Source organism: Mustela nivalis (genome assembly GCF_964662115.1).
Source record: "Mustela nivalis genome assembly, chromosome: 5".
NCBI lineage: Eukaryota > Metazoa > Chordata > Mammalia > Carnivora > Mustelidae > Mustela > Mustela nivalis.
Genome location: NC_139024.1, coordinates 81,247,166 through 81,265,524, shown reverse-complemented (window position 1 = coordinate 81,265,524; position 18,359 = coordinate 81,247,166). Strand labels below are relative to the sequence as shown.

The 18,359-nt window shown below is 37.5% G+C and overlaps 1 protein-coding gene across 1 annotated transcript in view; it reads left to right on the top strand.

Annotated features, from left to right (window-relative positions):
- NUS1 (NUS1 dehydrodolichyl diphosphate synthase subunit) overlaps positions 1–12,880 on the top strand; it is a 28,795-nt gene extending 15,915 nt beyond the window's left edge. The window contains exons 3-5 of the mRNA XM_082730958.1: positions 93–242; positions 6,291–6,390; positions 10,054–12,880. Coding sequence (XP_082587084.1) covers positions 93–242; positions 6,291–6,390; positions 10,054–10,144 — 341 coding nt within the window. The 3' untranslated portion in view covers positions 10,145–12,880. The remainder of the gene's footprint in view (positions 1–92; positions 243–6,290; positions 6,391–10,053) is intronic.
- Positions 12,881–18,359: the final 5,479 nt, after the last annotated feature.

The following is an 18,359-nucleotide window of genomic DNA, read 5'->3' as shown; positions in this document are numbered from 1 at the left end:
TATTTTAGTCTGAACTTAATATTTCTTGAAACAGATTTTGAAATATGTCTAGAACAGGATGTTTTATTTAATAACTTTGGTTTTTCCTCCAGTTTTAAATTGCCGATCAGCAGTGAAGGTGCTCTCCCCAGAAGATGGAAAAGCAGATATTGTGAGAGCTGCTCAGGACTTTTGCCAATTAGTAGCCCAGCAGCAAAAGAGATCCACAGATTTGGATGTAGACATGTTCGACCGTTTACTTAGTAAGTCCTACATATATATATATATACACATATATATATGTTTATTTTTAGTTTTGTCCCACAAGTGTACAGTATGAAGGAGAACATCTAGGTTCCACTTGCATGATAACGCCTGATTTTGTTGTTTTTACACTTGCAATGTTTCTGAAATTTTAAAGACCCACATGTGAAAATGGTTTTGAGATATGAAATTTGTAGTCAACTCACTTGCATGAGGACTAACTGGGAAGGAGAGGATATGATAGGATTTTGGGGGGCAGTGATGAATATTCTTGAATACGTTGTCACCAGCCTTCTTCTGGGATATTTTCCCATACCGACAGTGAGTTCTCCAGTTCTTCAGACACCACAGGAGTGTCTAGCAATTCAGTTCACTTCTGATGCTAACCACCTGTAGTCCGTGTTTGATTCTCCAGGTTTAAAGGCTCAGTCACACAAGACTGTCCCCACTTCAGATGCCAGTTGCAGTTCTCAGCCACCTGGACTGGCTACCTGATCAACTGCTTATAAATGGGGAGTTCCCATGATTGTCGCCTAAGGTTTGCTAGTTTGTTAGAGTGGCTCACAGAACTTAGGTGGGACCTTCACTTCTGTTTACCCATTGATTATAAAGGCTACAAGTCACAGCCCAGTGTAAGAGTCTAGGACAAGGTCTTGGCAGGGGAGGGTGCAGTCATTGTGTTCCCCAACCCGGAAGCTTTAAGAACCCTGTCTTTTAGGGGTTTTTAATGGTGGTTCATTTATGTTAGCATGATTAATTAAATCAGTGCCTCTTAGAATTTGAACTCTGTCTCCTGCCTCTCTTCCCCTCCATACCTGGAGGTTGGAAGGGAAGGAGGAAAGTTTCAGCCTTCTAATCACATGATTGGTTTCTTTGGCAACTAGCTCCCTTCCTAAAGTTATCTAGAGGTCTAGAGGCTCACCAAGAGTCATAATTAACATAAACTCAGGTATGGTGGAAGGGTGCTTATTATAAATAACAAAAAATACTCCTCTCCTATCATTCAGGAAATGGCAAGGATTTTAGGAGCTCTGTGCCAGGAACCTTGACAGAGACCAAGTATATATTCTTTATTATATTATAATATCACACTCTTCTCACTGTGTCTTTTTAATTTGACCTATCTGGTAAGTTTGAATTTAACAGCTCTTTAGGAGGCATTCCAAAGAATATAATCTTATTATTAATCATCGCTCTATTTTTAGGACTTTCTATTACGTGATACCAAATATACTTACTATATTTGTCATGTTGTACCAAGTATAACATTATACTTCTTTTTTCCTATAACTATTTATAAAAAAGCCTTTAATTTGCTGATTCTCTGTAGAGCCCCATAGGAACTTTTTGCATTAACTTTATGGTTCTTCTGCTTACTGGCATTATCCTTGATCCTTTTGAATAAAGGCAGCACTTCTAACAAGTTCATGTCCGTTGATAGCTTCTATAGCCATACAATTTCAGACATACATTTTTTTGTTCATTCACATAGAGTTTCCACTTAATCTTACTCATTAATCATGCGTTTTCTGTCTAACTCAGTCATTTGTTTGACTCCGTGTTCTTGTTTCTTCTACTTTGACACATGTTCATCCCAGTGCATAGTCGCTCTCTGGCCACGTGGCCTCACTAAGTCCCAACTTAAATTGACTACTCACCTCCTCCCCGACTGTCCTGTTCTTTTCTCATTGCCTGTTGTATTCAGTCTTCAGGCTGAATGAACAGACTTAAAGTAGACTGTTGCAGGGGCTCAGTGTAGGTTATTGGAGAGTTGACTGTTTCCTGGATTCTGTAATGCCTCAGCCAGAGAGTAATTTATGAGGGTATCCTGAAAGTGATGCAGGGACCAAAGGTAGCCTATGGAGAAGTACTGAAGTGTTGAGCCCAGGTGCTATCTTCAGGGTAGTAAACCCTGAAAAATCCATATGTTAACTTACTGATCGGACGGAAGCAAACCCTCTGAATACGGTGCACCCAAAATACACACAAGACTGTCCCCACTTCAGATGCCAGTTGCAGTTCTCAGCCACCTGGACTGGCTACCTGATCAACTGCTTATAAATGGAAGCAAACCCTCTGAATACGGTCACCCCCAAAAGTTCTCTTGTGACTGCAGTTAATCACCGTTCCTACTCCCACGCAAGGCAACTGCATATCTGCTTTTTGACTATACTTTTGTCTTTTCTATAAGTTATATATAAATGGAATCATTTATATATAACTTTAATGTCTTGCTTTGTTTCCTCGGCATATTATTAAGGTTCATCCATGTTGCATATATTAATACCTCATTACTTTTTGTTGAACAGATTTCAGTTGTATGGATGTATATTTTGTTGATTCATTCATCAGTTGATGAGCATTAGGTTTGTTTGCATGCTGCTGCGGTGACCATTCACATACAGTCTCTGTGCAGACATGTTGTCCTTTCCTTGGTACATAGCTAATAGTGGAATTGCCAGATTGCGTGGTGAGTGAATGTTTAAGAAACTGCCAAACTATTTTCCAAAGAGGCTATACTGATTTTTATATTCCACCAGCAATGTAGAGGAGTCTAGATTCTTCACAGCCTTGCCAAGGCTTAGTATTGTGTGTGTGTGTGTGTGTGTGTGTGTGTGTGTGTGTGTTTAATTTTCGCTGTTCTGGTGGGTGTGTAGTATCTTATTATGGTTTTAGTTCACATTTTCCTAATGACTACTGACTTGAGCTTTTTTCATGTGCTTATTTGTCATCTGTATCTTCTTGGTGAAGAATCTAGTCAAAACATTCTGCCTGTCTTTAATGGGTAGTTTGTCTTGTTACTTTCAGAAGTCTGTGTATTTTGGGTATACATCTTTTTTCAGTAGTAAGGTATGATTTATGAATGAATACTTTCTCACAATCCATGGCTTTTTTTTCTTAACAGTTTCTTTTAAAGTGTTTACTCTTTAAGAAGTACAGTTAATCATTTTTTTCCTTCTGTGGATCACACATTTGGTGTCATATTTAAGAAATCTTTGCCTCTTAATCTTAGGAAGCAAACTGAGGGTTGCTAGAGTGGAGGAGGGTGGGAAGGATGGGGATGGACATTGGGGAGGGTATGTGTTCTGGTGAGCACCGTGTATCGTGTATTGTGTAAGACTGATGAATCACAGACCTGTACCCCTGAAACAAATAATACATTATATGTTAATAATAATAAAAAATTTTTAAAAAGAGAAATCTTGGGCGCCTGGGTGGCTCAGCGGTTAAGTGACTGCCTTCAGCTCAGGTCATGATCCTGGAGTCCTGGGATCGAGTCCCACATCCGGCTCCCTGCTCCATGGAGAGTCTGCTTCTCCCTCTGACCCTCCCACCTCTTGTGCTCTCTCTCATTCTCTCTCTTTCTAATAAATAAAATCTTTTAAAAATAATAAATAAATAAATAAATAATAAAAAGAGAAATCTTTGCCTAACCCAGAGTCACAGTTCTTGTTTTCTAGATTTTTATCACTCTGGCTATTACATTTAAATCTGTAATCCATTTCGACCTAATTTTTGTGAATAATGTGGGATAAACAAAATCAGTTGTTCTTTTACCACCATTTTACCACCATTTTTTTCTCCTTGAATTACTGTGACTCCTCTGTTGAAACTCTGTTTACCATAAATCCTTGAATTTATTTCTGTACTTCTTATTCTGTTCCATTGTTCTATATTGTCTGTCCTTCAAATACCACACTGTCTTGATTACGTCAGCATCTGCTGTGGTAAACTGTGAAATCATGTAGGGTATGTCTTTCAACTTTGATTTTCTTTTTCAAAGTTAAACAACTTTGGCTACACTCAGGGCCCTTTCATTTTCATGTAAGTTTTAGAATAGGTTTGTCAGTTTCACAGAGACACCCTGTTTTGATAGGGATTGAGTTGAATCTTGCTCAGTTAGGGGAAAATTGCCATCTTAACAATATTGAACGTTCCAATCCATGAACATGGCATATCTCTCCACTTACTTGGGTCCTAATTTTTCTTTTAACAATGTTTTTTAATTTCGGGATTTGGGTTTGTACTTACTTTGTTAATTTTATTCCCAAGTATTTTATTCTTTTGGTTGCCATTATTAATGGGATTGTTTTCTCAATTTGTTTTTGGATTGTTGGTAATATGCGGAAATATAGTTGCTTTTTAAATATTGATTTTATATCTTGCCACCTTACTAAAATTCATTTAATAGTTCTGGTAGTTCATTTTTCAGAGTCTTAAGATTTTTTAAGCACAAGATGATGTTGTGTATATATAAAGATGCCAACTGCTATCTGTGCTCAAATTTTCTATTTTTTATTTTATTTTTTAGTCTGACTGCCTGTGTCTGTCTAGTTTTATGTGTCAAACTATGATATGCACACTGGTTGTGCTCAAACACCTTAAGTTTGTAAGGCTTCCCCGATCTCTGTGTGATGTAAGAGTGCATTCAGAGTTGCCACAGTTCTCAAGTCTTCTTGGCTGTTTGTTTTCACTGGCTCTCTTGATGCCCTCTTCCCCTGCCCTCTTTCCTCCTTTGCAGGTATGCAGTTTCCTGGTCAGCTGTGGGTGTGTGGAGAGCTTATCTGAGCCCTTGTTTTGGGGATCTTCCTGGTAAATTTCTGACCATTATACTGCTTGCCCCCATTGGGGCTACAACATCAGGCCAGCAGGCTGTGGCTTTTCCTCATTTGTTCACTTCTGAGTTTTCCACTTATAGCTGGCAAAACCCTAGGTTTTCATCATCATCATCCCCCTCCCCCGCCAATCTCTAGTTCCGAACTGAGTGTATACCTTTTGTCTACAAGCACCAAATCTGCTAGTTTTACTCTGAGCCCCATGCTGGTAAAAATGGGGTGCTCACCATTTGACTGAGAGTAGAGGCATGGGGAGTTAGGACCATTTCCAGGCAGGAGACAAAGACACTTACCACTGCTCTTACCTGACGCTCTGGCTAGTGTTTTGTTTTGTTTCGTTTTCTTGTTATTAAAAGAATAATTGTCTGCTTCTGGACAGTGCCTAGTCCCCTTAAATGTTTGGCTTTGTCCAGTTTTATATGTGTTTTTTATGGGGGAGGATTCATCACCTTTACACTACCATTCATGAGAAGTTCCTTCTTGCCATTTTTTATTTAATTTGGTTTTTTTTTTTAAACTAAAGAGAATTTGCTTTTTACCAGGTCGAGGAATAGATATTCTTCTTAGTCCACTTACTTTACTAATATGGACTTCAAAGAAACTTCCTTATGGAAATAATTCTTTATTTACTGCCGGATGAGCCTGTTTCATCTAGTCTTCTCACTTAACAGATGAAACAGCTAAGCTCTGGGGTGGTTATGGGACCAAAAGTTAGTGGCAAAACTGAAGCTATTCGAAACTGTTAGAGCCTGGGTCTCTTGGATTATAGCATCTTTTCTGTTCTACCAGTGACTACTTTAAATTTTTGCCTTGTGCTATCCTTATACCCTCTTTTTCTCAAACCGGGTCTTATATGGAAACCGGGTTGTGAGACCAAGTGGCCATGCCTTTGTTGAGGCAGGTGTATAGTGTTTTCCCGCCCCAGGGCAGGGGCTCTGGAAAGAACATTTATGCTGGATATCTGGGAGCTGATCTTTGTGGGTCCTTAGCTATAAAATGGGTATTGGGGAAGGAAGGATAGTAGTTACTTTTATAGTTCCTTTTCATATCTGAAGTTATATGAGGCTATGAACTTACATGATTCTATAAGCATTTGTGCCCCCAAAGCAGTGTGGTTCCCAGAATGCCCAGAGAACTCTTATGTTGAAAGATGGATGGGATTTGGGGGATACCTGTAGGGTTTAGAATGGGAGTGGGGTTACCCCTTCTTATCAGGTAATCAGTTCAGTTAAATGGTCTTTAGAGAAAACTTTGACATATGAAAAAAGCATAGATATTAAAGTAAATGTTGGGCAGTGTGGTGGGGATTGGATAAAACCTCTAAAGGAAACACCCTCAGAGCATAAAAAGCCAAATTGATTAACAGATTTTGCCTTCGGTCATTTTATTTGTAAGCAATGCATGTTAAATTCCTGTTTATTTCTTTTTAAGGTTCAACTGGCTTTCCTGATCCTGATTTAGTATTGAAGTTTGGTCCTGTGGACAGCATGTTAGGCTTTCTTCCCTGGCACATCAGATTGACTGAGATTATGTAAGTAATTAAAATGTGCTGACTTTGGTTCAATCCAGCAAGTGTTTCTTGAGCCTAGCACTGTACTAGGTATCTTGATAATTCCCAGAGACAGTACTGTTCCTTTCCCTCAGGTATCTCACAGTATCAGTGGTAAGATAAAGACATATGTAGAGGACTCAGACACAAGAGAGTATGTTTGTGCAAGTATTTGGTTCTGATACACATTGTCATAAGAGACCAGGAGGGAGAGGTACCTCTGTGGGCCAGAGTTGTTGGTTTTACAACAAAAGATGTAACTTGCTTTGGGGTATGTATGTAAAATGGATAGCATTTCTATAATTAGAAAAAAAGGTGAGAAGTGTAGCAGATGATGGTAGGAAAAGGTAGAAAACCTGGGAGGTGAGCAATGAACATCTCATTTTCAAGAAGTAGGGAACTGGCTGTACCAGAATGGAGACTTAGCACTATAGCATTAGATGGTAGAATAATTGATCCTTGAACAATGTGAGTGTTATGGGGGCCCCCGTATGCAGTCAAAAATCTGCATGTAACTTGACCCCCTAAAAACTTAACTATTAATAGCCTACTTTTGACTGGAAGCCCAACTGAATAACACCAATTAACACAATTATTATATTCTTACAATAAAGTTAGCTAGAGAAAAGAAAATGTTTTTTAAATTATAGGGAAGAGAAAATAAATTAATAGTACTGTACTGCATTTATCAAAAAATACCTTTGTGTAATTGGACTTGTGCAGTTTAAACCCATGTTGGTCAGGGGTCACCTCTGTAAGGTGTAAACGCATAATTTGGGTATCGATGCTAGGAAGGCTTTAAATACCAGCACAAAGAATATGTATAACAGTTTTGACAGGAAGTAGGAAGCCACTGAACCTGCGGATAGCATAAAGTGTCTGATTTTAAAAGATTTGTTTGGCGCTGTGTACTAGAGTAGATTCAATCTGGGAAAGGATGAGGTAGAGAAATGAGTGGAAGTCCATAACTATGATTTAGGAGATCATACAGTGATGAGTATGAAATTGCCTGTTTAGAAGAGAGTTGGCCAAACTTTCTGTATAAAGGACTAGGTGGAAAATATTTCAGGTAAGTATGTGGGCCATACAGTCTCGAGCTATTCCTCTCTGTTGCAGCTGCTCAACATTCGTAGTGTAGCTAAGCAGCCATGGATAGTACATAAACAAATATGTGTGACTCTCGAAGCAAAACAGTATTCACAAAAACAGGTGGCAGGCTCTTGGGCTGCATTTGCTCACCCCTGATTTGATTTATTTTGTTTTAAAGATTTTATTTATTTGTTTGACAGAGAATGCCAGTGCACAACAGAGGGAGCAGCACAGGGAGAGGGAGAAGCAGACTCCCCACTTATAGACTAGAAAGTCAAGGGAACATTGATTTTTGAAGAGAAAATGTTGAATTCAAGGATAAGTTGATTTTGAGGCCATAGACTATTTAGTGGAAACACTTAGGAGAGCATATGAAGATGTAGAATTGGTCCATGGATGAGAACTCAAGGCAAAAAAAGGGTATTTGAAGACTGACAGTACCTAGGAAGTAGTAGTAGTTGAACCAGTGAGAATAAAGGAACTTTCTCAGGTGTATATAGAAGAGCACAGTACGGAGGGATCTTTTGGTCTTTTAAGAAGTGCTTCAAGTTCAGGGGCAGGACAGGGAAATGGTTTGTGGAATCAGAAGGCAGAAAAGAACGCATAGCATGCCAGTCAGAAAGATCTATAGACCATGTGGTCCTACCTCCTTATTTTATAGGTGAGGAGAAGGGGGAAGAGACATTGCTCTTATTATTGCTTGTAATAAAGTGAAATTAGAACCTACATCTCCAAACTCTGGGTTTTCTTGTGATAGGTGTCTATTTCTCATTTCTTTTTCTGAGTTTGGGTTTTCTGAGTTTGATTTCAGGTTCCTTTGGTTTGGGCTCCAAGAAAGCTAGCAGTGATTTCTTGTGAAGTTGAGCATGGTTTGGAGGGAAGCGTGTGTTGTAGAACAGATGTATCTCCTTTCTAATCTTAGCAATGCAATTCAGTAACATGACTTTGGATAGTTGTGTAAGCTTCTCTGTATTTGTCAAATGGGTATGTTAATAAGAAGTTGAGGATTTAAGTCTGATAATGGATATCAGATACCTAACACATAACAAACTTTCTCATGGATTTTTATACATATTTCTGTCCTAGCTCTGTGTCACATTATATTGAAGTCTGCTGCCCATCCGACTGGAAGCACGGTTAGGTCTTAATGTCTTAATTATAATATGGAGAAGGAGATGGAAGAGAATGGCAAGACCACTTCGGAGGCACTGAGGAGTAGTGGAGCTGAGAGCTTTTTGAGGAATGAAAGGAGAGGAAGCCATTGATAGGATAAAAGAGAAAGACTGAGGAAAGTGGGTTGTTTGAAGAGGATGTCTGAAGGATGCTTCAGCAAGAGGAGAGTCACTGACTTTGTCCTTTGAGGAAATCTTGTGAGCTTATTTCTGAAGTACAGTGAATGAAATAAAAGTTTGAGGGCAGAGATTATTAAGAGATAAGGAAATGGAGGGAAAGGAGACATCTCTCAGAATTTTGGGCAGTTAAAGGAAGGGACAAGATTGTAAGTGAATTGTATTTCAGTAAAGCTAGGGAAGGGAAAAGGAAGGATGAAGAAGGCATAGCTATGAGCACCACACGGTCAGGCCAGCAGTTCGTTCATGGTAGTTTGCCCAGTGGTGCATGTGACTGGAACTCTGTGGCTTGTACTCTGACCTGGTGTTTGGCTCTGGTACAGTTTGGAATTTCCAAAGCCTCACAATAAAGCTGTATAAATTAGAGAATTGTTTATGTTAATTATTGAAAATTATATTAAGTATTTAAAATACTTAAAGGGGAACCCTCTGGCTGTATGTTCAGTCTGCCTTTAAAGTGTTTGCCTTTTCAGTACACTCTAATTGCCTCCTTGAGCAATTAGAAATGGTAGAGATAAAAACTTACTGGTTGCTCACCGCATGGTTTTAACATACAGTCATAGAAGGATCTGTGCTATTCTGCCAGGGTTAATCCTGGCTTTCATAAACTTTTCAAGTAGTACTGGCTATACTCTTAACAGAAAGGAGTTCTTTTTCTTTTTTTTTTTTTTTTAAGATTTTATTTATATATTTGTTTATTTGAGAAAGAGAAAGAGCTCGTGCAAGTTCACATGAGCACGGGGAGGGGCAGAGAGAGAAGCAGACTCCCTGCTGAGCTCAGTGTGGGGCTCAGTGCTGGGCTCAGTGCGGGGCTCAGTGTGGGGCTTGATCCCAGTACCCCAGGATCATGACTGAGCCACTACCCTGGTTGCTTCAGGAAGGAGTTCTTAAAGTGAATTTGAATGAGATTCTTTATAAATAGGTCTCCAGTTTTACATTAATTTAGACTTAGGCTTTACTATATGTTCTGAATCACTATCTCAAAATACAAGTTCCTCTTCTTATGGAAAGAAGGAGAGAAAGTTTTTTACTTGGACTGTTTCACAGTGAGTTTAGCAGTCATTTAGTAGAAAAGGTTTGACATACCCTACACTTAGAATTTACTTTCTTCTGTCCTTAACTTCCTTTGGGTCATTATCCTTCTGGTTCCCCCTCCAAATTACAGTGTATCATTTAATTGCTTTTTTTCCCTGTGCTTTCTTTTCAGCTCTTTGCCTTCCCATCTGAACATCAGTTATGAGGACTTTTTCTCTGCCCTTCGTCAATATGCAGCCTGTGAACAGCGTCTGGGAAAGTAGTGATCCCTGGCTGCGTAATTTGATTTCAGGCTTTTGGAGAAAAGGACCCAAGTGACTCTGATGTTTACAAAGCACCTATGAAACCCTGTACACACCTAGTTCATAATCCTCATAATTTATCAACAAACACAAAAAAGTGTCTTACTTGAGAGTAAGAATATGTGTGTGAGTGTGAGTGCGTGTGCGTGTGTGTGTGTGTGCGTGTGTGTAAATAAATTTATAAATGGGGAAGTATTGGAGAAGGAAGACGTAGACCTGCAGTTTGAGCAAATAGCCTCAGTGTTTTAGGAGCTGAAATTTCAGATTTAAAGGTTTCAACCTCCACAACTTCCCCATTTTTGAGGGGAGCAGAGGGGGTGACTAAAGCTATTTGGTTGTTGTGTTGAGGGGAGGGGAATAATTTTTGTTCAGTCTTTCCTAGTGACCAAACTTAATTTTTAAGAATAATATATTGACTTATTAAATGGAACTGTTTTGAGCTTGAGGAATCTCCAGAAGAGTGGAGTTCTGTGTTGGTCACATGTTAAAAGCGCTTGCTCAGCTTTGGAGCAGAGGGCATACCTACTTCAGATATCCGTCCATTTTCATCTCATTATAGTTGAACAGTGTGACTTCTGAGGGTTGCTCTGGTGTCTGTGTTCTGGGTTGTGAAGATCATCTGAAAAAGAACCCTCACTACATTGAAATGCAAAATTTTAAAAATCTATATACTGTATTAGAAAGTAAAAAATTGAAAAAGTTATAATCTTTAAAGTTGGAAAATTTCCTAAAATAGGGAAGAAAGTAATTTCCTTTTTCATTTGGTGGGCAGTGTGTGCCCAAAGTTGGTTTAAAAAATATTTCCATTAACTATTTTTATTTAAAATAAGCATTTGAGGGAAGTTATCAGGGCAGCTCTTTTCTTCAAAAGTAGTAACCTGTTCCTCTTTGGAATAGCACATTTCGGGCTGTGTTAGTACCCAGGATTTTTACTCATTTTACTCTAAATCCTGATGGTGACTTTGCCTAAAAGAACTTTAAGTAAGATTGAGGTCTGTGTGGGTAATAAAAGATTACCAAAGTCCACAAAAGTAATTTAAATTAATTTTACATGTTCTCTTTCATGACAGAGAATAGCACTGATTCTGTTATTTTTTAAATGAATAAGTGATTTTTTGATAGGTGTTTAATATTTCTTCCCTCACTGCTGATCCTTGGATAGAAACCAGTCTTTATATTTGATGGACTGCTTTCAGTAAAATCTTAAGTGTACAATAGTTGTCTAAAACTGTACATTTGGAATGGAGCAGCTTAAATACTAGGTCTCAGAAGTCTGAAAAATAGCAAAGAAGACTGGGTTTGGAAAGCAAGATCTGAAGTTGCTTGTCATATTCTGAAGCTATGAAGAATAATTGTTTCCACTTTGGATTACAAAACCCCATTTATGATTTTAAAAATTACACTTGAAATAAAATGATTAAACTAAATTTTGGTCCAGTGACATTACTTTGCACTTCATAGTCCTTTGTACATTTTAAGACTTTTTTTTTAAGTCTTAATTTATTGCTGAAAGTTTTTATGTGAAACTGTAGCCTATCTCTGAACTTTACTAGACAATATCTGATTTCTGTCCCACTGTACTGTGATCCATGTTCTATTGAGGCTTTTTTGCCTTAGTTTGAGACTGAATTTATGTCCTTTATAAACACGATATGTGTCTTTTGTAAACATTCTGGAAAATGTATGGCTTTAATGGATTAAATTTAATGGGCCTGATTGAAGGGAAGAGATTTATTTGTTAAAATGAAGTTAGTAAAAAAAAAAAAAAGAAAAAGAAAAAAAAATTACCCACTGGGATATAGCCAAAGCTGCTAAAAGTTTAATGGTTGAGTCTTTGTACTTTCCTCTTTCCATTTCATAACAGTGTAGTATTTAGTATTACACATCACAATAAACCTATAACCTGTTACCTGAGTCTATTCTAGTCCTAGGAAGAGACCCTTAAAATAAGTTGCTAAAGATTCTGAATTCAGATAACAGGCATTCCAGATCCTTCTCCTCAGGAGTTTGATATCAGTTTCCACAACTTGAATGGCGTTGGTCATTCCTGTAATTCCTGCCAAGATCATCACAAGTTATGTATCATCAGGGCTCCCTTTCCGCTCCCAAGAAGAATTGATAACCTTAAAGAAAACTGTTGTTTGTCTTTGTGTGTACTCAAGGTTTTTGTCTTTACATTGTTTCTTCTTGACACTCCCCACAATGGAAAAATCACATTAAACCGACTTTAAGGATGGCAGCTTGGAGCATAGCAAAAACTTGGAGTGTTTGAATTCCATTCCCAATTCTGGTTGTACTTTGTTTCTTAAACCTGATTACTGTTATAACAAAGTTTGAAAGCTGCTTTTGATGTGAATAGCAAAATTCTGGCATATTGGGGCTAAGGCTTAAGAATACCTATCTCTGAGAGGAAGGTGTTACAATGTTAATGAACAGTGCCAAATACACTGTGCGTATCTACAATTTAATCTTTGAATGTATGTTACTTGATTAGCTCCCTCCTCCTGTGTGATGGTACCATGCATAGAGTCAAATCCTTGTGGTGTTTTGTATGACTGTAGACTTCAGCAACATGTAAATAATGTGTAAAGCAAGTTTTTATGATCGAGGAATCAAATTTATTGAATTTTATTATTGAAAGTTGAAACTTAACATGTATGAACAAAAACAATAAAAGAATATACTCTTTTCATGGACTATAGTAGTATGTGAATGCTACATTTATTCTAAACATTTAGGGCCTGCAGAAATTTACTGAGAAACTCATGACTAGATAGCAATACCTTTTTTTTTTTTGGATGGTAAGTTCTTGATTGAAATGTATTCTCAGGTTAAACATTTTTTACCAGATTAAACATTTGCAGCCTTAATGGTATTTGCTTCTTGCTAGATAACAGCAAGATAAAATTCGCTTTGCCATTGTTAGAGTTCTCAAAATTCCAGAATAATTAAAATCTAAATTGATTTTTATTGAGTAGGGAATGCCAAATTAAAAACATATATGTGTATTCTTTTAAGAAATTTGACAGTCCTTGTTAAGCTAGAAAATAGAACGGTAAGAACTCTGATTTGTCTTGCTTTGCATAGAATATTCACTTGACTTCTAATGCATAATTTTTATCTGAAATCAGGATTTTCAAAGGGTACATTAACTTTGGTTAATAGGAAATGCATTTAACAAATATTAGGAGGTCAGTATAGTTTGAAATAAAACCCAGGAAACAAGATTAATGTCCAGTTGTCCAAGAATCCTACTCAATAGGCCATAAACTGGTAAAATTGATGAGAAAAGGGAGTACAAAAAGAATTTTCATACGGTTTTAGAAATACACATTAATTGTAGAAAAATAGAAAATTCAGAAAAGCAAAAATAAAGGAAAATAATCTCTAGTGCCATCACTCATTGGTTACATTTTTGGTGACAATCCTAGAAATTTTTTGTACTTACATTTGAAAAAAAAATGAATTCTACTCTAAGAGGCTTAATAAAGAGATTCTTTTTAAGCCACAAACTATAAACTGAGAGTCTTGCCTTCTGTTTTGTATTTCGTTATTGTGTCTGGAAATAAACAGTCACATGAGCACATGAAAAATGTTTGGAAGAAATTAAAGTCCATGTTCAGTTACTCTTAATTAGTATTTAGCCTTGGTCTAAGTTCTTGTTAACACTACTCTTTTTTATCCTCCATTTGTCTTATAGAGATTCGGGACCTAAAAATAAATTTTAGCATCCAGATTCATACATCCTGATGAATGCAAAAAATAAAAATGAGATATACTCCCAGATCAGACTATTTGGGTTATCTGCCACTGACCATGTTTATACTTTCCCATCAGTAATAGTAACAATTTAAGTTGATTTAATGAGGACAAGGAAAAAAAGACATTTGGCTCAAAGAATTTGGAAAGCCTGAGCTAATGAAAAGATCTGAATGTAGGTTAGTCATTAACAACATAGTTACACTTGTATAGAGTATCTGATATTTCCATTTTGAAGTTAACTTCAACTGCTACATCCTATGGATTTGGATTGATGACCCCCCTCCTTTTTTAATGGGTATTTTGCAGTATTATTCCTCAGTAACTGTTACGCATAACTGCCTTAGATTTCTTATTTTTACAAAATGAAGTGGAGAAATAAATAGGGGTAATAGTAATCAACTGTTTTCACCAGAGAGGGACCAATATTTTAATTAGATTTCAGATAATTAGAAAATGGGATGTAAGAAAAACCTGGAAGTTACCTAACTGGAGATGTTTGACAGCATTGTCTAGTGCTGAGTTCTCAACTGGAGTGATTACACCCCCCCGAGAAACATCTGACAACACCTGGAGATATTTTTGTTTGTCACAAGTCAGGGAATACTACTGGTATCAAGTGGAAAGAGGCCAAGCTAGGGGTGGTGATGGATGGTGTCCAAAATATGCCATAGCACAATTTTAAATAATTTGAGTTTGTTTAGATTTGAATATATAGATGAAATAAATGCTCACTTTTATATACATAGTTTCATTATGTGAAATATATAAACTTTTTTCTACTCATGAGTTCTAGTCATTATTTTCACATTTTCCCTTGACGTTTTGAGACACCAGTTTTCTAAAGCATGTCAGCTTGTTGTCTAAGCTTAATTGAAAGAAAGCAGTGTTTTCTGAAAATGGTAAAAGTTTTACCCACATATGATGTTCTAAGAAATCCCATGCTTCAGATCACCCACTGTATAAACATCAAGGTAGCAATTTCTTCCCTTCATTCTGCAGGTAGTTGATTTCCACATTACAACCACTTATACTGTTCCAAAAAATGCTTGTACTATATCCTATGCTTGTTTTTGAGGTCACATTTCCAAGAATAATGACTAAACATTGTTAATTTTTTAAAAATTTTTCACCCTTTTAAGTATTCTGAAAGTAATAGTGAAGTGGCTTCAGTCAAATGTGATTTTCTTAAATATTACCTGTGATTCAAATACATAATTAGAGTGCTTCTCACAAAGAGATTTTGGTTGGCCTGGAGAAAGATGTCTTTTCTGAGGGTTAATTACAGAGAAATAAACCTGCTGACATGAGATAGATATGTGTCTGTGAAACAGTCCTGACAAGTCTGTCACTTACTTCGGAGTTTGAGATGCAACACCAAATATAAAGCATTCAGGAGAGTAACAGGAATGCACAAAACATCCCCAGGCAAATGATTTCATTAAATATTAATTTATGAGTTCCTTGGAAGCAGAAACTCATCTATCCATAAATATGCAGAACATCTAATTGCTTGCAAAATCAGACCCTATCAGCTGTACTCTGAGGTCCTCAGCTTATCAGATGGGTAAGGCCAGCCACGATGCTCACAGCATATCAACTGGTGATGCTTCTAATTAATTTAAAAGAAAATCCTGACTTTTCTGATGCTACTCCTGGGAACCCAGGAAAAGAAAAGCGCAGTTAACCAAAGGAGCATGTGTGTTTTGGAATGTGAATTTTGTCACTAGAAGAAGAAACAGGTAACGCACATAAACTGGCACTACTACTCGATTTCCGAGCTGATGATTATATCCAAGAATTCTCTGTATTTTTGTGACCTAGAAGGTTGTCACAAAAGATGGACCTAAAATTTTGTAGGTAGGCCTAGCATGGGGAGGGCTTCTGCAATCTAGGTGTCAACATCACTCCTTTTTCCCTCAAAATCTCCTTCTTCACCCCATGTGAAGAAAAGACATTTCTTGTCAAGTTCACAACTAATACCCACGCTGTGTCTCTGATACCATCTCTTCCTCTCTTTGGGACTGTTACTTTTCCTTCTCATTTCCAGTCTGCTAAACACAGGGGATTCTCATCCTGAGTTCCAAATGCGCTGAGCTTTTCCAATCCTTCAAGTTAATGGCCACTCTCCAACCTCTACTGCTTACCCTCTTGAAAGCCGGTAACTGCGCATCTCCTTATTTCCTTGGAATTCCTCATCCCTTTACCCCACTCACATTCCACTTAAGAGCATCCGACTCACTTTATGATTTACTTAACGTTTATTTTTCGTAGACTGCCTCCCTGGAGAGTGTAAATTCAATCCAGGCAGGAATTTTTGTTAGATTTTTATTCACGTACCAAGTGCTCAACAAATATTTATTGAATGAATGAATACCTACTTTTTAAAATATTAACATATAATGTATTATTTTCCCCCGGGGGTACAGGTCTGTGAATCATCAGGTTTATACATTTCACAGCACTCACCATAACACATACCCTCCCCAGTGTCCATAACCAGCCACCCTATCCCTCCCCCACTCCCCTCCAGCAACCCTCAGTTTGTTTCATGAGATTAAGTCTCTTACCGTTTGTCTCCTACCCTGGTCCCATTCTTGTTTCATTTCTCCCTCCCTTCCCCCTATAAACCCTTTGTCCTGCCTCTCAAATTCCCCATATCAGAGAGATCATATGATAATTGTCTTTCTCTGATTGACTTATTTCACTTAGCACAATACACTCTAGTTCCATCCACATCGTTGCAAACGGCAATATTTTGGGATTTGGATGGCTGCATAGTATTTCATTGTATATATATACCACATCTTCTTTGTCCATTCATCGTTGATGGACATTTGGACTTTTTCCATAGTTTGGCTATTGTGGACATTGCTGCTATAAACATTTGGGTGCACGTGCCCCTTCGGATCACTACATTTGTATCTTTAGGGCAATGCGATTGCTGGATTGTAGGGTAGCTCTATTTTCAACTTTTTGAGGAACCTCCACACTGTTTTCCAGAGTGGTTGCCCCAGTCTGCATTCCCACCAACAGTGTAGGAGGCTTCCCCTTTCTCCAAATCCTTGTCAACATCTGTCGTTTCCTGATTTGTTAATTTTAGCCATTCTGATTCATGTGAGGTATATCTCACTTTGGTTTTGATTTGTATTTCCCTGATGCCGAGTGATATTGAGCACTTTTCATGTGTCTGTTGGCCATCTGGATGTCTACTTTACAGACATGTCTGTTCATGTTTTCTGTCCATTTCTTGATTGGATTATTTGTTCTTTGGGTGTTGAGTTTGATAAGTTCCTTATAGATTTTGGATACTAGCCTTTTTTCTGATATGTCGTTTGTGAATATCCTCTCCCATTCTGTCAGTTGTCTTTGGTTTTGTTGACTGTTTCCTTTGCTGTGCAAAAGCTTTTGATCCTGATGAAATTCCAATAGTTCATTTTTTCCTTTGCTTCCCTTGCCTTTGGTGATGTTTCTAGGAAGAACTTGCGGCAGCTGAGATTGAAGAGGTTGCTGCCTGTGTTCTCCTCAAGGATTGGATGGATTCCTGTCTCACACTGATGTCTTTCATCCATTTTGAGTCTATTTTTGTGTGTGGTATAAGGAAATGGTCTCATTTCATTCTTCTGCATGTGACTGTCCAATTTTCCCAACACCATTTGTTGAAGAGACTGTCTTTTCTTCATTGGATATTCTTTCCTGCTTTGTAGAAGATTAGTTGACCATAGAGTTGAGCATCCATTTCTGGGTTCTCTATTCTGTTCCATTGATCTATGTGTCTGTTTTTGTTCCTGTACCATACTGTCTTTATGATTACAGCTTTGTGATAGAGCTTGAAGTCTAGAATTGTGATGCCACCAACTTCTTTTTCAACATTCCTCTGGCTCTTTGAGGTCTTTTCTGGTTCCATATAAATTTTAGGATTATTTGTTCCTTTTCTTTGAAAAAGATTGATGGTACTTTGATAAGGATTGCATTATATCTATGGATTGCTTTTAGGTAGCAAATACATTTTCACAATATTTGTTCTTCCAGTCCATGAGCATGGAACATTTGTCCATTCCTTTGTGTCCTCCTCAATTTCTTTCACAAGTACTTTATAGTTTTCTGAGTACAGATTATTCACCTCTTTGGTTAGGTTTATTCCTAGGTATCTTATGGTTTTGGGTGCAATTGTAAATCGAATTGACTCCTTAATTTCTCTTTCTTCTGTCTTGCTGTTGGTATTTAGAAATGCAACTTATTTCTGTACATTGATTTTATATCCTGACACTTTACTGAAATCCTGGATGAGTTCTAGCAGTTTTAGAGTGGAGGCTTTTGGGTTTTCCACATAAAGTATCAAATCATCTGCAAAGAGTGAGAGTTTAACTTCTTTGCCGATTCAGATGCCTTTTATTTTTTTTGTTGTTGTCTGTTT